The 27,360-nt window shown below is 33.7% G+C and overlaps 1 protein-coding gene across 3 annotated transcripts in view; it reads right to left on the bottom strand.

Annotated features, from left to right (window-relative positions):
- The window catches only part of PRKD3 (protein kinase D3), a 64,094-nt gene that overhangs the window by 7,907 nt on the left and 28,827 nt on the right, over window positions 1-27,360 (bottom strand). For all 3 annotated transcript variants that reach the window (XM_045549414.1, XM_045549412.1, XM_045549413.1), the window contains exons 6-16: window positions 23,858-24,050; window positions 20,734-20,811; window positions 17,632-17,815; window positions 16,346-16,469; window positions 14,323-14,400; window positions 12,872-13,148; window positions 10,110-10,162; window positions 8,020-8,092; window positions 5,865-5,971; window positions 1,412-1,573; window positions 1,084-1,182 (exon numbers count right to left, since the gene is read on the bottom strand). In XM_045549414.1, the coding sequence (XP_045405370.1) occupies window positions 1,084-1,182; window positions 1,412-1,573; window positions 5,865-5,971; window positions 8,020-8,092; window positions 10,110-10,162; window positions 12,872-13,148; window positions 14,323-14,400; window positions 16,346-16,469; window positions 17,632-17,815; window positions 20,734-20,811; window positions 23,858-24,050 (1,428 nt within the window). The remainder of the gene's footprint in view (window positions 1-1,083; window positions 1,183-1,411; window positions 1,574-5,864; window positions 5,972-8,019; window positions 8,093-10,109; window positions 10,163-12,871; window positions 13,149-14,322; window positions 14,401-16,345; window positions 16,470-17,631; window positions 17,816-20,733; window positions 20,812-23,857; window positions 24,051-27,360) is intronic.

Below are 27,360 nucleotides of genomic sequence, written 5' to 3' on the forward strand. Positions count from 1 at the left end.
TTCAATGTACATAAATAATAGCTTGTCAATAGATATTCTCACATAACTGGAGGAATCCTCAATGAGAATCATGAAAAACAACTGTAGGTACCACATCCAACTTATATTTCTCAGGACATTTGTTTCAAAATTTGGGTTATGATCCATTTAGTAAGTTATGAAATAAATTTAGTGGATCAAGATCAACACTTCGTACAAAATGAAACTCAACTGAATAAAAAAAAAATCAGAGTATACCACACGCAGCCAGGAAGCACATGCAACGTGACACTGTCATACATGTGTGTAAGTGCTGAGGATGATGAGAAATGTAATTCTTACATAGGTTTTGGTGAAAATGTTTGAAATATAATACTCTAAAGAGGAAAAGGAGTTGGTTGCCTGCCTCAACCAAAATCTATCTTCCATTTCAGGTTACACCCCACCAGTTTGTTCTAGTTTATGAAGAATTCACAAATTGAGCACTAAGCACCAACCAAGGTTGGTTTACCCCCACTTCATTCTCGGCCCATGGGGAGAGGTGAACTGCAAAGAGTCTATATGTGCAAAGTTATTCTTTGAGATCTAGTTAGGTCTAAAAAAGTCTTAATGAACATAAACGATATAATTAATAAAAACTGAATTCAAATAATTATTACTTATTTAGAGACAGGGTCTCACTCTGTTACCCAGGCTAGAGTGCAACAGTGCGGTCATAGCTCACCCCAACCTCAAACTTCTGGGTTCAAGCGATTACAGGCGTGTACTGCCATGCCCAGCTAATTTTTCTTATTGTTTATAGAGATGGGATCTTGCCATATTGCTCAGGCTGGTTTCAAACTCCTGGCCTCAAATGATCCTCCCACCTTGGCCTCCCAAAAGTGCTGGGATTATAGGCATAAGCCAGTGTGCCCAGCCTGAATTTAAATTATTTAGTTATTAATCTTCACTGGTAGTTACAGGCTAAAAACTTTATTTCTGTAAGATGGTATGCATTTTGAACCTATAGTACTTGGTACACGGCCTTCTATTATTGGGTTTTTTCAAAAATGTCATCACAGTCATTTAAAATGATTCTTTAAAAGGTTCTAGAGAATATCTCACCTGAGGAAATGGCTCTGCTGATGCAAGCAGCACATTTTCTGGCTTTAAATCACAGTGCACAATATTCTTAAAATGCAGATTCCTCAAAGCAACAAGTATCTGTTATGAAAAAAGATTTTTTCAATGCCTGGAAAAATCAGTTAAACCTCAATGTGTCTCCTTGAATGGTGTAATAACTTCAAAATTCCACTACAGTTCATCAACATTTAGCTAAAAGCATGTTATTTTGTTCTTTAAAGTTAATAATTCCATAGTCTCCCAATACATAAAAGCACTGCTATTTAGTTTTCTTAGTTTTTAATTATTCTATAGTTTCAAAAGAAGATACCTGGGTGACCATGAATTTAGTAATTCGTTCTGGAAGCCGACTTTTCTCACTGGATAGAATCATTTCCAACATATCCCCATGCAGCTTTTCCATTACTACAAAGACTCGTTCTGGGGTCTCAAACATACATTCCAGATTTACAATCCCAGGATGGTGCAAATTCTGAAGAGAGGTTGCAAGATATTTCTATGATCAACTTAAGTAGAGAAATAGTTTTATTATGCAAATATCTAACAATGTGCTTTGACTACACAACATGAAATACATGACATAAAGAGAAGAAATGGCTTAGAAAAATAACAAAAGCAAACAAAATAAAAATTACAATCAATAAAAAGGATCTTAGATTCTGATTTTCTAAGTTGTGTACTGGAGAGTGGATGCACCGAGGACAGACAATGTCTTCCTAATTTTATTATACAATTGCCCTTGTCCATTCCTGTTGCTTTTCCTTCCTTCTCCTATTTTAAGTCTCTGACACTCCTCTAATTTTGTGCTGTCCTTGAATAGCACCGATTACCAATTAATTTTTAGTCAATTACACAGAGCTTTGGCTCTTTGGGGGCTGTATTTGTGAAGCTCTTTCCCCAAGAGATGATTTTGTTTCTAAAGTCGTTATTTATCTATTTCTTGATTCTCATTATGTGATACCTCTTCCCTCTTTTAAGCTCAGCATCTCTCTACTTCCATCTTCCCATGTTTCTTGAACACAACTAGGTTATGGGCTGGAGATACGCGAAGACGAATGCCATACTGTTTCTGCTTGTAAAAAAGCAATCTATCTTATGTTCTACTTTGCAGAAAAAACTTCCTCAAAAACAAACTTGTCAAGTCAGCCTTGCTCAAAAACCTTGAATGGCTCTTTATTTCTGGACATAAGTATAAATTCCGTGGGCTAGATTTTAGGATCTTCAATAATCTGGCTTCATTCTCCCTATTCAATCTTAAATATGCTCTATTGATCCAAGTGACTATTCTTTATTTTTATTCCTTATTAACGGAAATACAGATGGGCCCCAACTTGTTATTTTAGCACAATATTTGCATCATGGTAGGTGTTTTCAAACATGTTTAGAAAATGAAAGAATAGCAAATGCAACAAAACTTGTTTGCTAATCAATTTAAGACAACTTAGTGACATTGTGTTCCAAGTAGCAAAGTAAAAAGTGACATAATTTTGTAGTAAATAAATGGAAGTGAAATACTCTGTAGTGGTGGGTTATGACAGTTGCAATAAACAATGGAAGAGTCAGAATATCATAACTTTTATCAACACAGCTTTAGAAGTCTGTCTCCTATGCTATAGCTGTCTAGTATTAAGTTCTTTCCCATGCCTACCTTTAAAAACACATGTGGACACACAGAAGTATATGATGATATTATCCTTCTCCCTCGTTTATTTCTCTATTTGATTAAATTTTCTATTTCCTCTAGAGTATGTTTTAGTAAATTATACTTTCATAGAGAACTACATTTTCTCCAAGTTTCCAAATTTATCTGGAAGAATTGAGCAAAGTAAGTAGCTTAAGATTCTTTTGTTTCTTCTCTATCTGTGGTCACGTACTCAAGAAATTTTTATATTTTCTAGATTGGCTATTTATTTTTACACACCTCCCCCTTCCCCCACACAGAGAATCAGCTTTTGGATTATATTCTTTTCTGTGTTTATTAATTTCCATTTTTACCTTTATTAATCCCTTCTGCTTTCCTTGAGTTTATTTCATTATTCATTCCCTTAATAACTTCTGCTTGTTTTTTGTTTGTTTTTTTTGAGATGGATCTTACTCTGTTGCCCATGCTGGGGTACAGTGGCTGTAACCTTAAAGGCTCAAGCAATCCTCCTGCCTCAGCCTCCCCAATAGCTGGGACTATAGGTGCACACCATCACACCCAGCTAGTTTTTTATTTTCATTTCCAGAGCTGGGGTCTTGCCATATTGTCCAGGCTGGTCTTGAACTCCTGGCCTCATTTTTTAACTTCTTCAGCTGGATTTTTAATTCATTTATTTTCATTCTTTATGGCTTAATATTTGAGATTATAAAGCTTTCTCTAAATAATAGTCCAAAGGCTCTGATATGCACAGTATTTTCACGGCTATTTTCTAAATATTCTGAAATTTTGATTTCTTTCTTTGATTCAGGAATTAAGATAAATTTTTAAAGTTTTCAGGTAGTGGAAGCTTTTTGTACCCTTGAAACAGAAGCATGTGTGGCTGGGAAAGAGATTCAATTTGTTGAGTATAGTGTCAACAGTGGAACCTGTTTCAAGTGACTTTGGTTCAGTTTAATAAAGAATAATCACAGGTATCCAAAAGTGGCATGTGCTCATTTCTTTTAAACTGATAGAAAAACAAAGTCTATCACCAAGTTTTTAAGAGAGAGAATCAACATTCCTGATAAACTGTAAAGTCATTTCTAAGTCAATGATCCTATGATTTTTCTTCTCTGTGACTGGACAGGCCAAAGCTGTGGTCTCAATATGCTGTCTTTACCCCATCCTTTCTTTTTAAAGATGTGGGCACAGGAAAGAAAAACTGTGAATGCCACTCATGCTGCAGGTGAAGATAACAGCACCAGTATGAACCATAGGATTTCAGCCAGCCTTTCAGGTTTGTATAATGAGGACTACAGACAAGAACACAGGGCAAAGATGAAAGAGCAGACAATACAGTTGGAGAGGAAGACGAGAGCCCAGGGGTGGTGTGAGTGACTGACTGTAAGGGTGTAGTACGTTCCCATCAACCCATGTGAAAAACTCTAGCTGAAATGCTCACATGACTAAATATTATGGGACTAACTTCAGTAAATGAGGTATGATTTGAAAAAAATTTCCTTAAAAGTGTATTTGCCAGATGAATTCAGGTTATATTAACAGAATTATAACATTTCATATATAAAGTAGGTTAAAGTTCATCTTTATACTACATATACAGAAAATCTTGTTGAGTTTACACACTGCAAAGGAACACCTGAAGTCACAATTTTATGTGTGTGTGTGTAGACACACACACAAAATAGGTCCAATGAGGTAAAGTAGAAAAAGCATGTGGTTTGGAGACAGAAAATACTATATTTGGAGACATACTACAATGTATTCCCAGTTGGACAATATTAATGAAAATAATCAGAAGGCTATAATAATGAACTTTTCACACTATGCATTACCTGGAAATTCCTAAATTTAGTTATTATGATCCATAGCTGATAATAGGAGAAAAAAGGCTTCAGTGCTTAGTTAAGAGCTGTTTATAATCAAAATGTCAAGGAGAAATTAATCCTTAGGAATACAGCCTTAATTTTTATTTTCTTTGCATATTAGTTGGACAATGAGAAAGACTCCAAAATTAGATATGCAAAAATGTCTTAATATATTCATACGCTGTATACAGAACCTGGATGCTATTAATATTCTATTTAAAGGTTGCTTTATAGGAGGAGGCATTCTTGATGTGACCATAGGTACCTAACTGACCACAAGCTTTTGATTATTATGCCTCTGAAAAAGTGAAGCAAATGTTACTACTAGCAACCAATAATGTAATAACTGTAAAATTAATCATCTGTTGATAAATTTCTTACCTTTTTCAAGGAAGCATAAGTTCAGGAGGCTGTGTCTTCTTGAATTTCACCCACAAGCAAATGGGGCTCTGACAGCATTAACTATTACCTAACCATGATTTCTTTAATAATATGCAAAAGCTACACGATGAATTAACATACATTTGCATATTATAAATAAATCTTAGTCTTCTAGATGACCCCTAAAAGGAGTCAAATTGTTAGATGAAAAGAAAAACACATACTAATTTATTTTATGGGATTTAAGTCATTGCCAATATATCTTTAAAATATACCTGAATGGACTAAGCTATTACAAAATATTTAGAGTTCTGAATTAATAAAATAGCAAATGCTATTAAAAGGTACATAATTTTTAAGTCTTCATTTTTATAATAATTGCTATAACATCATCTGTGAGAATTGGATGGGTACAACAATGACCTCCTAATGAAATGTGGTAAAGTATCAAAATATTTTGAGCTCTTGGAGGGATGAATTAAAAATAAAATTTTAAGTGGGCTCCATGGCTTAGTTGGTTAAAGTGCCTGTCTTGTAAAAATAAAATTTTACTTTTTTTTTTAGTTTTACTTATGAAAATGTGTTCTAAACGAACTATATTACTATAGAGCAAACTAACGGCAGTCCTTGTAGCTCCTACATTACTGTAATCTAATTTTGTCTCCTTAAAACAAAACAAAACAAAACAAAACAAAACAAAACAAAACAAAACCAGTTCATTTAGACTCTTACCAGCCTTTTAGCCAAAAAGTCATAAGAACAAAACAAAACAAAACAAAAAAGAAATCTTATTCTTATTTGCATACTAAATAGACTCAGGTTCAAAAACTGATAAATCAAAAATTAAAACTTACACAACCCACTTTTTTTTTTACCTGTAAAATAGCCACTTCATTACGGAGTTGACTTTCTTGTTTTGTAGGGAATCTCATCTTATCGATTACTTTAATAGCCACATCCCTTCCAGTCTTTCTATGTTTTCCTATTTAAAAAAAGAAAGAAAGAAAAGCAAATTGCAGCTTGCATATGATGCAAAAACTTTATCAGGAAGTTGTCCACAGACTGAAATTTGTATGTATTTTCTCTTGTATTTTTATTCCCTTTGACTCATTTTTGTTCTTTCTCCACACTCCTTCACTCACCTTTAATTTTAAGAAATAAATTATGTTTCCCCCCATAGTAAAGGCAGTTTCATTATCTGAAGTAGCAGAAAATTTGAATGCACTTGTCTGCTGAAAAGTAATCTACCTTGTTAAATAAAAGATCATTAAGTACCCTGACCTAGTTATTCAGAAAGACTGTCAAAATGGAAATATTGTATAATAAATTAATTTCATTCTAGGTTCACAGAGTCAACACAGTGATTTAACCACATATTCCCCCAAACTCTGGGTTCCTATAATCTAGAATCTAGATATAAAAGATTTCTGAAGTATAAGAATGTAATAAATAGCCATCCCCTCATTAATTAATTCAAACTAATTAGTTGTTTTGTACCTGTTAAGTACAAGGCATTGTTTTATATGCTGTAGATTAGGTGATGAAAACGACAGGTATATTTTTGGTATTTGTTCTTTTAACCTATATGGGACCTGCTGTTCTCTACATAGCTATTTATTAGAAAATAACTCATACCTGTCTCAAAGACACAATCATAAAAGTCTGACTACTTGAAAAGATGAGACAAATCCATACATATTTGGTAAGAAGGCAAAGGTAAACAGACAGTTCTCTGTCCCTTCAATGAGAAGAGGTCTTCCAGAGATGTCACTAGTCTTAAAATTGACAAATTAGAAGTTCCAAGCCATAGATGTTGTGTATGTGTGTAAAATCAACATATTTTCTGGATGACTATTATATATCAGACATAATGCTAGGTGCTAGGAATACAAAGAAAACTTAGACATTTCTCAGCCTACCTTCAAATAAAGTTCGGAAGGAAGAAAATATAAACCCAATGTGTTATAGATACCATCACAGAAGTATGTATGTTAGTAGCAGGAGTACCAAGGAGGAACGATCTGTTTTATTTGATGGAGAGGTAGGGATGGGGACAAGAAATTCTTCATAGAGGAAGCCCTTTAGTTGAGCCTTGAAGTATGAATAAATGTTCACTAGAGGGACAAAGGGATGGAGAAGGAGCAGAGGCAAAGGTATTTGAGGCATGACTGCAAGACAGAAAACAAAGAGGGAGTTGCAATTAGACAGAGGGCTAGAGAAGCAGGGTGAAATCACAGCAGCTTTGTTTGCTGTGCTAGGAAAATTGGCAGTGAATCTGTAGACAACTGTGAACCATTTAAGGGTTCTATGTAAGGTAATACTAATATTAGATATGAGTTTTCTGAAAGATTCGCTCCAAGAGTGGTGTCAAAAGAAGGCAAGACTGTAGGCAGAAAGGCCAATGAGGAGACTACTGTACCAGTCTTGGCAAGGGATGACAAAGGCTTAACATTTCTTTTGTATTTTGTAGCTAATACTATAGCTTATAAAGCATTTTTATATATATTAGATTTAATTAATATTTAAAACCTTGTAAGCTATGCAGGTCAGGTTTTATTGGCTCCATTAAAAACAGATGAAGATACTAAGGTTAAATGACTTCATCAACATCATAAGTTATAGAGCTGGATAAGATTTCAGGTCTTCAGACTTGACACAAGAATCACGCCAACAGTAGACAAATGGTGTCATTTGTGTTGGAAAACTAGTATGGAATATACTTCAATGAACAAGCCCATACAACCCAACATAAAGTTCAAACCATTTTTCTCCCCACACAAACATCTTTATGTATGAGCTACAAGAAGAGATAAAGTAAGACTATTGTAAAATGAATTTTCTGATTCTTTCTCTGTCGCTTTTTAAAGTTTTCAGTTGAAATTAAGGAATGAATAATCAGCTACAGTGAAAAGAACTTAGCTGAAAGGATATGGGTCTTTTTCACAATTTTGTCAAGAAAGCCGGCATATGTTCTAAATTTCCCAATTTTTCTATACTATATACAATATACAAAAGCCTATAGTCACTCACCTCCATAAACGATGCCAAACTGGCCTGAACCAAGCACCTCATCTGCAAAGATCTGGTAAACAGTACTGATGTCCTATTAGGAAAAAGTAAGCAGTAAGTATTATTTACCTCTTTAAAACAATGTAAACATCTCTACCTGTCTTCATTCAAATACTTAAATACATTTTTGTTTACATTAGAAGCAACTAATTTTCATAAAGTACAAATTATTTTATGAAACTTAGGCTTTCTATGTTCTAGAAAAGGTTAAGCCCAAATTTTATACTATGGCTATTAACATGCCAAATATAATGTATTCTATAAGAAGGCTTTCAGGAGAAAATGCTTTCAGTTTAAAAAATCTTGTATTTATTAAGCAGTGAACTATGAAAAGTAAATTAACATACAAAATTAAGAACAAATTTTTATGTATTTTACCATTAATGAGATTCACTATCTTTGATTTAAAAGAAAAACTTGAAAGTTCATATTATTGGGATTAGGCTGATTTTGAAAGAGTGATGAAAAGAATACGTGTGAGAGAAAGTCTGTAACTCAAATCCACTCCTCACTCCTCCCTCCCTGCTCTTCCACTCTTTTTTTTTCTTTAGTATTGTTGTCAGAATATTCATGCACTAACTTGGGATTTTAGTGTTAGAATTCAATGAAAGAAAGACAAAGTGGAGCTCCATGTAGCAGACCCACAATTAAAGACAAAGAAAGCCTCAGCCCTGCAACCAAAGCTAGTAATCTGCATATATTTGTTAAGTTATGAAAATTTTAAGGTTTGTATGAACCATTTTTATATGTTTCCCAACTTTAACCAACTTTTTGTTTAACCGAATTTTGGTTCTAATCATATTAGATAATGACACATCCAATGTATATATAACTGTTAGAAACAGATTTTTTTTTTAAACAAAGATAAATTCTGAGTCTTTTCCCCTCTGTCATGAATGGATATATCCCAAGTTCCTGTAGGATCATTTAAAGTTTGTTGCTCACATGTTGAGCTCTCATGTGCTCTCACGTTTCCCTTTCTCTCCCCAAGAATACGGTGTCTATTCCACCTCCTACTAGGACAAGAGACTCACAGATTATATCTCCTGGAAATTCTCTACCTCTAATAACACTATTGCACACCCAGTCTTCATTGTAATCTTAGAAATCCCAAACAATATTTATATGTTGGAGAACTATAACACCTGGATGCTCCAAGTAGGAGAGTTTTTTTTTTAAATCAGAGAAATTATATATAGCTAATGAGCAATTTCCTGATTTCTTTTTCTAGCCCTTTTCCCTTCTAATCCAAGGGTTGGCAAGTACAGTTTGTGGGCCAAATCCAGCCTGCTGCCTCTTTTTATATGGCCCTGATCTAAGAATGGTCTTTAAATGATTAGACAAATCAAAGTACTCTGTGACATGAATATTATATGAAATTCAAATTTCAGTGTTCATAAATAAAGTTTTATAAGAACATAGTCATGCTCATTCATTAAAGTATTGCCTATGGCTGCTTTCTTGCTACAAACGCAGAGTTGAGTAGCTGTATATTGTCTGCAAGGCCTAAAATATTTACTATCTGGCCCTTTACAGAAAAAGTTTGCTGACCTGTTATCTAACACTACACATATCTATGCATACACCAGCCAAATTTAATATTCACTTTTCCTTACAAGTACTGCATTTCCTGCTTCTATTTGCTTATCCTGTTCCCTGTACTTGCTGTTCCCCAATCCTTATCCCTTCAGCACTTCAGTCCAAAATCCATTCCATCCTTTAGGAATAGGTCAAATTGTGCTTCCTTTAGGAAGCTTTCCCTGCTGACCCAGTAAGTGACTTTGAACTCTTTGAACTCATATATCATTTTGTATTATTCTAATGTCACTTTTTCTAATGAAAAAGTTAACTTTGTTTTTTGTAATTTTTAAAATCTGCCTTAGTTTCCTCCATAAAGCAGAACTCCTTAGGGAAGTTATCACACAAAAAGTCTAGCCTTAGGCAAATTGCTCAATACTGTGGGCTATGAGCCTATTGCTCTAATAAGATTTATTTTATTTTCCTTACTTTAATCACCTAGTTTGTACACATTAGCTATGATGACTACTTACCACATTCTCCTGGATCTGGCAATTAGATACAGAGATACTGGTAGACAAATCTTCTGTAAAATATAAGAATGATATATGAGAAAAGAACAAAATTATTAAGACTAACAATATTAGTATTTACTGACATGTGAATGTCCATGGTATATCATACTTAAAAAACAGGCTAACATAGTTACTATAATGCAGTGATGTACATTAAAAAAAATTATCTACACACACAATAGTAATCTATAAAGAGGAGATGGGTTAAGTAAAATTAAAACACATCCACAGAAAGGAGTTCTATCTAAACATTAAGTAAATGATGTAGATCTGTAAACTGAGTCAGAAAGCTAGCCATGACATATTGCTTGAGTTAAGAAAGGAAGCTAAAGGGTAAAGCAGTGTTTGAATTAAAAACAAAAGTAAAAATATGATTACTTCTAGTGAGTGGAGTTGGGAAACAAGGATTTTAGTTTGTATATACTCCTATACTGCTTGCATTTTTTTAAAACATAAAAAGCATACATTACTTTCATTAAAACATTAAAAATTAGGTAAACCTGTATACTGACATTAAAATGTATCTTATATATTTTAAATAGTGGATAAAAGCAAGCTGCAAAAAGAATACACAGAGTATATTCAATTTTTCTAAAAAGAAAAATAAACAGTATAGCAGATAGTATCGGCTGTCCCTCCCCCAATCCCTTCTTGAATCAAGAAATATACACCAAACTGTTAATAATGGTTTTCTAAGGGGGAAAATATAGGATTGGGGTTGAGGGGGTGGTTATATGTATTTAGCAAAGACTTTCTCATTTTATACTAAATATTTCTATAAAGTTTAAATGTTCTATTACTTTGGTAAGTAAAGAAAGTAATTAATAAGAAAAAGACAAAAGGGAAATATGAAAATAAGCAAGAGAAAGGGCATCAGACGTCTAGAATCTGAGACAATTCAAAGAAACAAGATACAAAAGTTTCCGTTATAATCCCAGATATAAAAATATAAAACTTCATTAATAAGGATATGTAAGCAAACTATATATCAAAAATAAGACTGTCAAAAAATCTATTTTAAAATATTAAGTCAATTTTAAAATATTTTAAATAATTCAAATTTTAAATACTAACAATTAAAAGAAGGCACAACATCAACAAAATTAATGTGTCTAAAACTACTTTTCAGTAGTTCCAGTATCCTAGTTTAAGTCTCAGTGTTTATTTTCTTTCAAAGGCTTTCAATATCTAGCTCCATCCAGTTTTAATTTCTGTCACTTCCCAGGAGAGCTTCATTCCATATTATTAAAAGGACAGCAACCAATGACAACACAACAGTAATAGTATCACTTATGTGTCAGGCACTATGCTAAATGCATTATGTGCATTTATTATTCTTCCCACTTTAGAGAACTGTAGAGTCCAAGATCACATAGTAAGTGACAGAATTGGGCTTTCATTCTCTAGAATCTTCACTTTTTAATTCTTTTGCAATTCTGCCTTCAGAGAAGACTTTTAACCCTAGGGAGAGGTTCATGGATGGGCTTGAGAGGGTCCCTAAACCCTTGGAAACTACATATAAAAAATGTTTAAGTACCTATATTGTTTTCTGATGAGACACTCCTTGGTTTTAATTAGAATGTTATAGCCATCTGTCTAAAACCCTCCCAAAACTTAAGAACCATTGTGAAATATCCATCTATCCTCCAAATCAGTATCAAACATCAAACATGTACATGGGTCATGACCCTCACCCTTTGATCACACTTGTCTTCTCAACTAGAGTGAATACTACCCCTCCACACCTCCCATTTAACTCTGCCTATCCTATTCCTACCTGAGGTCCAAAGTCCAAATCAGGTTCTTCTATGAAGTCTTGCTTACTCTTCCTATCCATATCTGAGTTCTTTTGAGTAATGTATTCCTCATTTTTGCATTATACTGCTTTATGCTACCATCTAATACTTACTTATATATGTCATATCTCCCTAAAGAGCTTTTATAATTTCTGTATTGCTTTTGTATTCTATTATAGCTCAAAGTCTTGCATAAAGCCCAGAAGAGTTGCACAAAATAATATAACTAAAGTGAAATAAACTATGTTTGCAAAGTGGTTGGTACTCATTTCAATTTAAATACATTTCTCTAATGAATGAATTATGCTTCCTCATAAACAACATAATGCCAGTGGGGGGAAGTATTATTATATTATGACCTTTTGATTGTTAATTGTTCACTTGAACCTTTAACATATTTAGGTTTAATTACATAAATTTTGTTGGTACAGAACATACGTTTCAATAATTTTTTAATATTTCTGAATGTTTTAGTGCAGTATGATGTGAACTTTTAACACTTTATTGCTTGTTTATAGCCCACGATGAAACAAAATATTAACACTAGTAATATACTTAACCCAATGAGACTTCATAGATGCCAAGCACTGTTCTGGACCTCATAGGTTCTCCTTCCTTTAATACTGACAACCCTAAAAGTAGGTACTATTACAAAGAGGTAAAGTACTTGCCTAAGATCATGTAACAGGTTGGTAGAGCCAGGATTTTAATGCAGGGAGACTGACTCTGGAACCTAGCTCTGGGCGTTTTATGTACATGTATATGCTGTAACCAACATAATTTTATAAAAGAATTAACTAAGGGTATTGGTTTATAAAGACAAAACTTAAGATGATACTGAAAATACATAAAGAACACAAACGTACCCACAAAATGCTTAAGAACCAAAGAGGAGAAAAAGCCATCAACAAGCTTATTGCTTACTGTGATCTTTCCCTTGCCCTGGAGAAGTGCAAACACTTGCTTGAGGGGTAACAGGCATGAGAGCTTGGCGAATTGCCTTTTCCCAGCTCTGTGCTACATCAAGTCCAACTCCAGTGGCAGCAAGAACAGGATTGTGAGAGCTGTCCCCATTGTTCTCACCAACAAAGTACACCATCGTATCAGTGATGATTTCAAAGCAGTGTGGGTTGCTGCCTTGTGAAATGTTTGTGAAATCTCGTGGTGAAGATATGCGGAGAATTTCTGAAAGTGGAATTTCCTGAAGTAAAAAATTAAGTATTGGAAAATATGAATACATCTTTATTTTTATTTTTAAATATACTAAGAATCAAAGATGTTCATTTCCACAAATGTCATTAAGACAAACACAAGTATGCAGTATATAGAACACAGTCAAGTCTTGAGTGTCTGCCTTGAGTCATTTCCATGTCCAGCACTGCCAGAGGCAAAGCATGGAGCAGATGACTAAGCCAATGACTCAGGCCTGTAGCACGTCATTAGGATGCAAAGGAGAGGATTTAGAAGGCTAATTTGCCACTATATTCAGCACCCTTTCACTTCCAACTGTCATTAAATCAACTCCACAACTACTTCTCTAGGAGCTGCAGACTGCAAGATATAACCCCAAAGTAAGTAAGAAGCAGAAATAATGGCAGAAAAAGCAGAATATTCAGTCAGTGTAGGTTGTTTAAACACTCTACTCTGGTTCTGTCCATTGGAGTAAACTGTAACAATAATTTACGTTTAATCCACTTCCTAAGGCAAAAACTTATTTTAAAAAACCCCTCCAGCTTGAAGCAAGTCATTAGTTCCCATACTCTTTTTTACTGCCCTAACTGCTACACTTGCAATCTTGTTTTGTGTCAGTCTGTGACATGGCAAAAAGTGAGGCAAACCAAGCAAGACTAAAAAGGAGATGAAGGGCCCAAATCAGCAATTGGGAACTGGAGCCTAAGGTAATGTGGAAGGTGAGAGAAACACCAAATATCGCCTTGGCCTCTTCTGGACAGGCAATGATCATGGGACTTCCTAAGCAGCCTAATCTAAATCATAGTAACCAGAAGGAACGCAGCAGCAAGCTGACAGTCAAGCCAAAAAGAAAGACACATAACAACAAAAACCAATCTTTGGTAGAAGGGCTGCTGTGGGGAGTGAAATGGAGGGATGGGGAACAGCTGCTTCAGCAAGGAACCTAACAGTGACTTCTATAAACCCTATTAGGCAGAGTCATAATAGGTACCTTCAACTATAACAATTAATGAATATCACTCAAATATATAATTTTTTTTTTTAAGGCTGGTCAAGTGAAGCGGTGGGAGTGGAGAAGGAACAAATTAATCTATAACTGGTTGTCATCAATTAGTTGTAAACACCACTGCACTCGCACCAACCAATATTTTAATGTCTATATTTTTAAAATATAAAATCCTTACCTTATAATACTTTGATCCAGATTCGTTTTGAAATAATGTTAGACATTTGCTGTCAAGTCTCCAATAATGCCTCTTTCTCTGTAAAATAAAGATCACAAAGCTGTGAAGTTCAACATCAGGAGTCCTCCAAAGTACTTGTACTTTCCTTTTCATTTTCATTCGTAAATTTGTATTTTTGAATTGGTTTTAAAGTTCATGAGGTTCAAAATTCTCAAAATAATAAGAGGGATACATAAAAAGAATCACTCCCACCATCACTCATATTCCACTCCTCACCCTTACTCCAGGTAAGCAATGTTATTAGGTTTTTGGGAATCTTTTTAGAGAATTTTATGCATACACACATAGATACATCTGTTACGTTTACAGATGTGTGCACACACATACAAATATATAATTTACTTGTAGGCTAAATTTCTAGAAGTTGACTTGCTGGATCAAAAGATATGTGCACATGTAATTTTGTTTGATAGTGTTCAATTATTCTACACAAGATTTGACCCAGTTTATAGTCTCATCAGTAACATGATAGTGCCTATTTACTCATACCCTCATGAATGCAATATTGTTATTACATTTTGACCTTTGCTGTACTGAAAAATAAAAACTAGTATTTCAGTGAAAGTTTAAATTGTATTTCTTCTATTATAAATGAATTCAAGCTCTTATGTATAAGTCACTGTATTGCCTGTATTTTCATGAACTCTCTATTCATATTATTTGCCCATATTTCCATGTTATCATATTTGCTTATTAATTTGTTGGCATTCTTCACATATTATGGAATTAACCCTTTTGAATGAGTTGAAAATACTTTTTCCAGTTTGTCATTTGTCTTTGCTTTTTGCCATGTAGAATTTTTTTTGAGATTGAATTTATTAATCTTTGTTTTGTTTCTTTCCAACTGAGAGTTTAAAATAATTCTCCCAAAGTTTCTCCTACTGATTTAATTTCTTTATATTTAAATCTTTCATACACTTGGATTTATTATATGTAAAGTGTGAGGTATACATACAACTTTATTTTTTTTTATATGGCTACGTGGTTGCCCCAACACTATTTATTCTATTATCTATCTTTTCCCCTGCTGATTTGATAAAGCACCTTTGTGATACACCACTGAATTCCCAAATGTATGTACACCGCTTCAACTTCCATTTGAAAGGATATGAACTATAAATAAAACACACACAACTGTAGTCTATACTGTTGTCACCATATAAAACTTCAGCTCAGCTAAATGTATTGGGTACTTGATTTTATTCTTAGATTTACTAGAAAGTCTTTTTCAGTAATTTACTCAGCAAATTTTAAAAATAATAAAAAAAAGTGGCTGCTAACATTTATTGTGTGCTTACTATATGCCAGACACCGTTCCAAGCTTTTCTCATATATTAACTCATTTGCATCTATTAGGCAGTTACCATTATTATGCCAATTTTACAGATGAAGAAACTAAGAAATAATGAACTAAGTAACTTTCCCAAGTTCAGTTTTAGTAAATCACAGAGACTTAGGCAGTCTAGCTCCAAAGTCTGTGATCGTTATTACACTATTCTGATTCTTCAAATCTACTCATTCCATAAGTATATGTATCCTTCCTCTTTGCTAGTTATAAAAAATAACTTGTATATTTACACTAAAGTCTACATAAAACCAAATATGTTTCCTATTTTTGATAATAACTAAGATGATTTTTCAGATGAAGTTGTAGTTCCTTCTATTAATATCTTTATTTATAGAGCTTATTATATTTTGGGTAATTAGTCTTTACTGTGGCATAATCCCAAACCCTTTTTCAATCTTGATTGTTCTACCAGTTTGTAAAGTCAATGTATTAAATATTCTGCCTTTGAAAAATTCTTTACAAATGTAACTGTAATTCCAGTGTAACGTTTACATATTGTTGTAGTATATACAATGTCTTAATATATATTTCATTCTCATTTTGATTTTAAAAATTCACAAAATAAAACTCATAACAAAGTTTTACTAACATATAAAAACGCATGTGATTACTGACCAGGTTATCCCTGCTGGTGTAATGGACCATCCAGCCTTCCTTCACCATTGTGCTGCTCTTCCTCTTCGTGTGCTTGATGGATTGTACAACCCTCATTAGCGGAATGTTATTGCTCGTTGATGGACTAAAAAATATTTAAAATTTATGATACATATTTGTGATTTTGATTCTTAAAAAATTATAAATACTATAGGCTCATGAACTCTTTTTAAAGATAATCAAGCTAAAATCTTTCAAAATATCTTAGGAAAAAAAATCAATGCCTTAAGAAGAAAAAATAAATTAACACTGTTATGATGATACATACTGATTATATTGTAAACCCTCGTTATATGTCATGAATGTTTTCTGAGGGAGCGGTCACAAAAATATAAGAAAACAATGAGCAGAGCAGAAAGCATCCTCCTCAACTGGAAGATCTGGAGCCTGGGCAAATGGTCTTATTTGGATTTGCTGTTGAAGTTTTGGTACCCTCTGCAGCATGATAAATTAGCAAATTCATAAGGCAAAATACAAGTATATGTATACTCAAATTCACATGGCTCAAATGTCAATTCAGTAAATCACGTTGTTAGCAAAAAGTATTTCTAGTAGAAGATATTTAAAGGGAAATGGTTTACAGATATGAAAAACTGAATAAATGATGACTCAGCCATGTGAGACTGATAAATGACCCATTTTCTCTAAATGACTCTTCATTGCCAATAAAAAACACAATCTGCCAAAATGGTGACATTTTATGACAAAGTAGTATATCCTATAGGCTACAAAAATTGAATTTCTATAAACATAGTGGGATATTTAAAAATTGTTACAGTCCCACAGCATTTTTACAAAGTGCTAACAGATTAACTGTGGGAATATGAAAACTGCCCCCAAGTTCATCACCATCATCTCTGTACAACATTCTTAGTATGTTCTTTACTGCTGTTTCCACCATCTGCCTTTAAATCTGCCTGTGTGAAAACTGGTTGCTTTAACTTACCATTCAATACTGGCACTTTGTAGTGGCTGTTCCATAGCTAGGTATTATATCTACACCATATTTAAGTAAGACATTTTCCTTTTTAAAAAAAACAAGGATTCTCAGACCTTCCCATCTTGAGTGGATGGTAAAGGTGATGTAATTTATTTCAGAAATACTATACTGCATGTAAAAGAATTAGCCACAATTTAATCAGATTTTAAATTACATTTAAGGTTCAAAGAGATGTGGCATTTTCTTAATGAGATCCTGAACTGACTTTGAATTTAGAAATAACTTGCAATACCTACATATGTGTTACCTGATTGTTTTAACAGCTTCTTCATCTCTTTCCACATCAAGATCAGATGGATCCAGGAAGAACATTTTATCTTCTGGAGGAGATGGCTCTTCTGTGTCATCTAAGCCCCGACTACCCTCACTATTCAAGTCATTACTGTCAATGTCCATTGGTATATCTGTATCTGTTCCCAGACTGGAAGGTTCTAGCAAAGTTTTAAATGAATTTCAGAGTTTTATATTAATGGGTTATCAATACATCTAAATACAGGCAGTCTACTGAATGTGAAAAAACAAGTTTTAAAACTCTTAAAATATATGAAAAGATCTTTATGATTCAGGATAAAATACTTCTTAAAGAAGATACAAAATACACAAATCATAAGGCACAAGGTTAATTAATTTGATTACGTTAGAACTTTAAATTTCTGTATGACAAAAAAACACTAAAAGCAAAGTGAAAGATAAGTTGCCACCATTATATGATGGTCAACTGATTTCTTACGTGCCAAGACAATTCAATGGGGAAAGAACAAATAGCCTTTTTAATAAATGGTGCTAAGACAGCTGTGTATTTGCATGCAAAAGAATGAAGTTGGACCCTTTCCTTAAACCATATGTAAAAATTAACTCAAGGCAGATCACAGAGCTAAAACTATAAAACTTGCAGAACAAAACATAAAAGTAAATCTTTATGATCTTGGGTTAGGCAAGGCATTCTTAAATACAACACCAAAAACATAAGTGACAAAAGAAAAAAACAAATCACTTCATTAAAACCAGACACTTCTGTGCTACAAACAATACCTTAAGAAAGTGAAAAGACAGCCCACAGTATGGGAGAAAATATTTATAAGTCATATACCAGATAAGGGACTTGTAGCCAGAATATTTAAAATCTCTTACAACTCAATATAAAAAGATAAATAACTTAGTTAAATGGGCAAAGGACCTGAATAGGTATTTTTCCAAAGAAGATACAAAAAAGGCCAATAAGCACATGAAAAGATGCTCAACATCAGTCATCAGGGAAATGCAAATGAGATACCACTTCACATTTGCTAGGACAGCTGTAATCAAAAAGCCAGACAATAACAAGTGGTAGTGAGGATGCAGAGAAATCAGAATCCTCATACACTGCTGGTGGGAATGTAACATGGTACAGCTGCTTTTGAGAACAATTTGTTAGGTCCTCAAAATATTAAAACATAGAGTTACCATATGACTATTCTAGTGTTACCAATTCCACTACTATGTATCTACCCAAGTGAATGAAAATATATGTCCATGGAAAAATTATGCTCTAGTGTTCATAGCAGCATTATTCATAATATTTCTAAAGTGGATATATCTCAAGAGTCTATTAACTGGTGACTTGATAAATAAAATGAGGCATATCCCTGCAGAGGAATAGTATTATATTTGTCAATAAACAAGAATGAATATTGACATATGCTGCAATATGGATGAACCCTAAAAACATTATGCTAAGTGAAAGAAGCCAGTCACAAAAGACTATATTCTGTATAATTCCACTTATATAAAATATCTAGACAAGAAAATAAAAATAGAAAGTTGATTAGTGGTTGCCAAGGGCTACTGTGGAGGACAGGATAGGGAGCAACTTCTAATGGGTATGAGTTCCTTTTTGGGGTAATGAAAATGTTTCAACATTAGAATGTAGTGATGGGTGCACAGCTTTGTGAATATACTAAATGAATGAATTGTAAGGTGTGCAAATTGTATCTCAATAAAGCTGTTAAAAAAAAGATTAAGCCACTGACTTAGAGAAGATATTTATACCACACATAACTGAAAAAGGACAAGTATGTAGGATTATCAACAACTTCTGCAAATCTATAACAAATAAACAGAAAAATATACAAAGTATCTAAAAAGGCAATTCACAGGGAAAAACCCCTAAATAACCAACAAACATTTGAAAGATGCCCCAACTCACTAGTAATCAGAGAAATGCACATTAAAATAAATATAAATAGTATTTCATATCTATTTGTCAAAAGGTAGAAAAGTACAAAAATATAAATACATGAACTATAAATCTAGAATAGACTTTAGTCATATAGAAAACTGTGTTAATTTAGAGTAATTGAAAGAGAAAACCAATATGCTCTGTTAGTGGTGTTAACCAGTGCTATGGTCTAAATGTTCATGTCTCGCCCCCAAATTCATATGTTGAAATCCTAACTCCTAAGGTAATGGTATTGGGTGGTGGGGCCTTTGGGAGGTGATTAGATGATGAGGGCTCTGCCCTCATGATTGGCATTAGTGTTCTTATAAAATAGGCACAAGGGAGCCCCTTTGCCCATTCCACCATGTGAGGATGTAGCTAGAAAGTGCCATCTATGAACCAGAAAACAGACCGTCACCAGAGATAGAATCTGCCTGTGCCTCAGACTTCCCAGGTTCCAGAACTAGAAGCAATAAATTTCTGTTGTTTGTAAGCTACCCAGCCTTGTTAAAAGAAAATTACACTGAAAGGCTGGAGTCCTTACTTCCTACTTGCAAAAAATAGGTAAATACCTTGCTTAGTATTATCTTGAAAAGAGAAAAAAAAATGGCCCCAAAGGGAAAATGTTTGGATAATGATAATTTGACAAAAAAAGAGACAGTGAGGCAGTATGGTGTGTTCTAATGACTGTGGACTAAGTAGCCAGATCACATGGGCTCAAATTCCAGCTCTGCCACTTATTGGCTGTATTTCTAGGGCAACTTATTTAGTATCTCTGTGCCTCAGTTTACTCATCTCTTAATGCTTAAATGTTTAGAACAGTGCAGTCAATAAACATTAGAACTATGAAAGAATAGGGACAACAGCAGGGTTTTAAAACAAGTCCTTTTATGTCTAAAGATAAAAGAGGATATGCAACACTACTGGCTATATTAGACTACAAAGTGGTCGGTGGCTAGAGGAAAGATGGAAAGGCATAATTACTAATAAATGTACACTGTCACTGATCTCTATCTTTTGCTTGATTATTTTATCAGAAACAAAGTAAATTTAAATATAAAAGTAAGTGCAAACATAACCTCTTGCAAAGATAATACATGAAAGAACTGTGACCTTTTCTGATCTTTTATTGAAATGAAGAAAGAATTTTACCTCCATTGAAAGTAACCTCCCCAAGGCAGTCTCTTGGTACTTTTGATGCACAGCGTTTATGGCAATTGAACTTGCAATCTAAAATAAAAATATTCAGTTTACTAATTTACGTAACAAGTCAGGCAATATCAGATACGGTCAGACCTTTAAATCACTCACAGATGGAATACTATTAATATTAGTGATGATGATGATTTAAAATAATAACCTTCTACAAGTCACTTAACACCCCCTCCCAACCGCCCCCAAGCTCGGTTTCTTCATCTGTATAATGAGGTTAATACCATTTGTATAACCTTGTCAAAATGTGATGGCAGCTCCATGTTTCCTTATCTCACATTCATCTTTCCACACCCCCATAAGAGTTTCTTAAGCTGATTAAATTCCTATTCAATGTATGTCAGATACATATTTTCAATTCCTAAGTATTAGGACCAGATGCATATGCAGAAAAAAGACTGAGATCCAACAAATATTTATCAGGAATTGCATAGGGCTTTCACATATAACCCTGGGAGGAAGGACTGAGCTCAGGCACAAGGTTTCCCACTTTTACATGATAGTTCTCTTCAGCCTACAAGAAACCTCAGAGTTGACAGCACTGCAGATCAGTGTCAGATGCAATCTGTTCAACAATACTGTATAACTCGGTAGTTCTCAAACTGTGGTTCCCACACCAGCAGCATCAACATCATTTGGCAACTTGTGAGAAATACAAATTCTTGGGCTCCACCCCAGACCTATTACATCAGCAACTCTGGGAGTGGGGCTGAGAAATGTGTGTTTTAATGAGCTCTTTAAGTGACACTAAGATTGAGACCTATTGATACAACTATGTCTAACATCACCTTTCAAACACATCTACCAGCAATAAGTGGCTAAAAATAATTTTTTGGGTACTGACTTAGAAAGCTTTTGTAACCCTTGTGAGTCAAGGAAATCCTGGGTATCATGTTGACAGTGTTGATTGAAGGTCATTACAAGAAAAAGCCCCATGAAATTAATACCTTGGTAGATGATAAATTTACATTATATAACACTGTCTTCCTTAAGAGAGGCCCTAAGAAAAATTAATATGACATTAATATCTTGTACATCTCTCAATAGATTTGTTTTGTATCTCATGAACTCTGAAAATTGTGAAAACAAGATTTTCATTTTCCCTTTGAAAATTTAGAGCCAAATTTGTGGAGCACCCAGCAGCAAGTATGTAAGTTCTAATGGCAGGCATTTTAATTTCTCTATGTTCTTACCCATGTTTTTATTAATTTGTTTATGCTTTCTTACATTTCACATATGCTTTCAAGCTGCATTGAAGTTTTTATACAGCAAAGTAGAAAATAAAAAGATAAATGAATGGACGAACAAATTCTTGAAATTGTGTATTTTCTCAAATGATCCAGCATAACTGTTTACCTTAACTAAATTATTTTTTTCTTAGCTTGACAAATGAATGAAAATAAAGACTATTTTATTTAAGTATCTTAATTTGTACTATAAAAATATAGAAATCACTGAAGTAAATTATTTTTTATTGATAACTGAAATAGCTCAGCTATATGGAAATAAAACCTACCAATTTCTGAACCAATAAGTACAAAACATTATTCTTCTAGAACCCTAAGAAGTTAAATAACCCAGTGGCAGAATTAACAAGCTCTATTTAAAAATTCATTACCTACATATTTATTTTAGTTCCTCTACAAAATATTATACTTTTCTGCATATGGTTTAAGAATATTTCTGTTCTGTTTAGCAGTGTGGCACTATTAACTACCTTTAACTAAGATTATCTGTTGGCTAGAATTTGTACATCTGCTACTAATGCTCTTTCCCAAAACACTTCTCAGTGGCTGTTTTCCAATATACTTTTGTGTTGATATTTTAAAGTATTAATTTATGTATTAATTCATATTCAAAGCAAGCTGTTGAAATAAGATTTCAACATTTAAATATGCCTGCCTAATAGTTATATCTTACAACAAATGTTCTCATATGCTATTAAATATTGTCAAGAAAAGCTTTCTTATATACTTAAGTTAAAAATATATGATTATCTTACTTGTGTTGTAAGCAAGGATTTATTGAGACAAAAACCTACCTTAATGTTTTATTTAGCTCACTTGATAATTCAACTCCACAAATAATTCTACTATATAAAAAGGTGTGCTACTAAGAACTGCTAGATTAATCACATGAAAAAAAGTACATAAGATTATAGCTAGACTACTTATACCCTATCCTGGCTCAGTAACTAATAACCTAAGATATTTAACTCTGTATTTTAGTTTTCATTCTACTGTACAGCATTGCTGAGAAAATATAAGACCAAAAAAATCTTAAAATATTAAAGTATTATATAACTATAAGCAAAAATTATTCCATTATTCTATTAAAAACCTGGTTCATTAAGAGATGTTTTGGGAATACTATGATAATGTGCTGGGTTTGTATCCAAATATGGATGGTCCCTAATATAATTTTAGTAGCTTCTACTATATCCTACTTATTTCAGGGTGTTATTCTCTGGAATGACAGTTTTTGTACAATTCCCGTAGCTACATCATCAAAAACAAAAAACCCCAAACTCTTGTAGTATATTTACATGTGTATGAATATTTAATGAAAAGAGGAAAGCATTATTTCTATTTTGGGTAGTGTCCGGCTATGGAATCAAAAAGACATAAGCTCAAGTAACAGCTTTGCTGCTTACCAGCTGTTCTGCATCATGCAGGTTAAGAAGTCATACCTCAGAGATATAAATTCTAGTTTTTCTGTTTACTAGCTATGTGATCTTAAGCAAGTTAATTTCTCTTGCCTATAAAATAGAAAATGATTCCTATTACTAATAACAAAAGCATATTTCACATATAGCTGCTTTGAAGACTGAATATGTAATTTTTTTTTTTTTTTTTTGCATAGTGCCTGGTACATAAAACACATATTGAAGATAGCAGTAGTTGCTGGCACACATGCATTTGTGTTTTATATATATATATTTTTTTCCTAAGTTAACAACTATGAGAATAATTTCTTTAATGCTTCTCAAATATAAATATTTTAAACCTATATTTGCTAACAAAAACAGACATTAATTTTACTTAAGGAAAACGTATAATCCTACCTTTACACTGCATTCCTTGCCGAAAGAGGCCTTTCAGTAACCGCTTGCAGTACTGACATATTGTGGGACGGGTGTAAGAGTGAACAGCAAATGTGTGTGGAACTTTTACTCTGCACATTACCATCTTTTCCATCCAGATTGGGCGACCACTCCAAGAAGGAATTCTCTTACTTGGTTCTTGGTGAACATGTGACTAAAATGTAAGTAATTTCCATTAGTATAAGTCAAAATATTAAAAACAAAATGTTGGGAGCAAAGCTTAACCACAAAAATCACTTATTTGGAACATAAAAGCCAAAAATCTAAAAATGTATATCTCAGCAGTTTCCTTTGCAAAGCTTAATTTGCCAACCCTTGAATGAGAAAAATGTAGATTCTTTTTGCTAATATTTATGCTTAAGAAAACCCTAAGATATGTTGATTCTTATGTCCTTATTCACTGATTAATCAGGCACATTCAGCATTTTACAAATAAAAACTAAAAGCCTTAAAATGAATTTATGACAGATGTTCAAATCCCTTCAAAAACGTGACCAATGAATTAATCACAGGAAAAGTAAATAAACCCACAAAGTATTATTGCTGCTCAGGTTGCTTTATTGAACCATGAGGTCTGAAAATATTTTGAAAGAAATCTTAGATTTTCAAGTTTCTCTTAACAAATACTAAAACACGTATGTAAAATTTTAAGTCTAATTAATGATTATGAAATAAATAATGGTAGACACAAAACTAATTAAATTGTTAGTTCCTAGTACCTAGGTTTTAGGAAGTTCCTTGATATTTTAAGTATTTTCCAGTTTTTTGAGTTTTCCCCCATATGAATAAAGAGCAAAATTAAAGAAAGCATCAATTAAAAATTTTTGTGTAACCTAAGGGATAAGTGGATTTTTGTAACTATGGCTCTTTCTATATGAAGTAAATAAACTAAATTACAACCTAGTTTAATGTGGCTCATTCCATTCATTCAACAACATTCATTATTATATGACAGGCCCTATACTATATATTAGGGATCAAAAAAAATGAATAAAACATAATCCAAGTTCTCAAATCCAAAATCCAAATACCTAACTACCATCTAGACACCTTAATAAATTTTGTTGAACCTGCTTGCATCTTCACTGACAGAACTCAGTCCTGAGATCTTATAGATATCTTCTGTAACTAGTAAGTTCTGTAACTCTGAGAAGTTGTGTCATTCTACATTGGTATGTTCAATCAAGAGAAGTAACAGAAGAAACCAAGAGACAGTGTAAGGGAGAAGAAAGGAAAGGAGGGAAAAAGAATGAAAGTAGAAGGAAGAAAAGGAAAAGAAACAGACAAAACAAATGAATGGAGGAAAGCACTATAAAAAGACAAAAATGTAGCTTCAGATCAATAGTTTTTTACTAATGTGTAGCTAGAAATTTTCTGAAATAAATTATGAAGCAGTTTATTTAATTCAGGAAAAGTTAAAAAAAAAAAATGTGGAAACCCAAACCACGCTTGTGTGCTTCAGCTGCCCAGGGTGTCCTGCTCTAGTCTGGCTCACGCTCCATGCTGCCGTGTGTGGACCACCTTCAGCAAAAACAACACCACTGGCTCTGTAAAGCTAATAGAGAATCCAGCGGGAACTAGAAACAGATGTTTTAGACCTTTGCTCATCCCTGGCTCCCTACTCTAGTGGTGACTCAACATTCTACTTCTTTTGCTCCTGTTTCTTCTTTTGGTTTGTCTTAAGTTCAAAACAGCAGATGCAGTAAGACAGATTTATCCAGTCATCATCAAGCATACAGACTACTCCTGTAAGGAAGAGATTTCATAACAGATACTTTCATATGCCAACGGCCATTTCGTGACTCCCTTTTGGTCATGTCTTGCTAGGATCAGGTTATTAGAGACACGGTACAGAGCCTGTGTGCCAGGAACTACTCAGGGAACTATGGTTGTAGCAGCCACCTAATCTGTCATGTCTTGTACGACTAGTTATTTATATTACCATCCTTATTTTAAATATGAAAAAACAGGCTCAAAGGCATTAATACTACCAAGTGGTAGTGTTAGAATCAAGACTTAAACTCAGCTCTTCCACACTATAGTTCAGTGCTTTTTAACCTTTTTCCCATCTCAATATACCTGGGCGTGATACAATCCCATCAGTAATAGTGGTTTGCCACCCCATGGGGTGAGGATGGCAGGAAAGGTATGGCAGACTTAATCAGAATTCGGAGGGAGGTAGATGTTCCTAGAATTACCTAGGGTATTTGGTTAAAACGGGACCAGTGAGATTACAGTAACTAGAACTGAGTGAAAGTTCTTTTCTCACCTTGCTTTAATGTCCCTATACACAAATTAGTGCTAAGCTTAAACTGTTATTTCTTCCTTGTTAATGTGTAGCAAGAAATTTTCTAAAAGAATTTGATTATTTTCATAACGTAAGCTACCATTTGCCAAAGTAATTGCTCACAAAAACCATATAACGATATTGTCAACTCTCAATTATATATAATAGTAAAGGGAATAAAAAAGCATTTTAAAAAAGGACAGTTCCTCAATTATGTATATTTAGTTGGCTCTGGAGTATTACTCAGTGAAATATCTCCACTTTTATGCTTAGGCTTGGACCCAACATTTTCTTTCTAGCTTGATTCTGTCCTCTGCCCCTCAGGAATTTCCCCAAATGTACTGAAAGGAATATTTATCTGTCTCATCTTCAAACAGCCAGCACTCAATTGTGGTTTCTCTAAACTTAGTGGTCCCATTTTAACCAAATTCAATGAACAGTTGATTGTCTGTTCTTCCATCTCTTTATTTGATTCTCTTCAGACTTGTGACATTATAACAGAAACTACCTTCTTACATGTAAACAAAGACAGCCTCAGAGACAGATTCAAAGTTTTCTACTCCCAACTTGCCTATTTTCAAGCTTATCTTAGTATTCAGTGAAGTTTAATATCCTGACTCCTCAGAAACTTTTCTTCCTTATTTTCACTATCTGTGAAGTCAGGATAATACCTATACCTCCCAGGATTGTGGTGAGGAACACGAGAAAAGGCAAAGCAGCCATCACAAAGCCTGGCACACGAGAGCTTAGGAGGCTCTCAAGGTGCAGCCACTTGGAGTTAGTTCTTGACCTGGGTTTGGCTTAGGGGTTGCTCTTATTTCCTAACTGCTATCTCCTCCATTCCTTTAGACTGTCCTCTCTTCCCACTCTTGCTTCCCTCTTCTCCTCCACAAGCTCTTCTCTTACTCTACCTCCTTCTTTTTGAGGCTGTGTTTGGACTGGCAAAGGGAAACCTTCTTGAAGACCTTCTACTCTACAAGTTCTCCTTGTTTTAAAATACTCTGAACAATATAACCGATTCAGACATGTCACTCTACTTCTTACACTTCCCTAAGGAGTTTTCATCTTCAGGATAAAATATAAATTAATGAATTAAAACATAATACTTTATCCATCTGCTCTGTCCTCCTACTCAATATTTCCTAACTAGTAATACGCAACTGGGTGTAGCTGGCAC

The sequence above is a fragment of the Lemur catta genome, chromosome 4 (genome assembly GCF_020740605.2).
Source record: "Lemur catta isolate mLemCat1 chromosome 4, mLemCat1.pri, whole genome shotgun sequence".
Classification (NCBI taxonomy): domain Eukaryota; kingdom Metazoa; phylum Chordata; class Mammalia; order Primates; family Lemuridae; genus Lemur; species Lemur catta.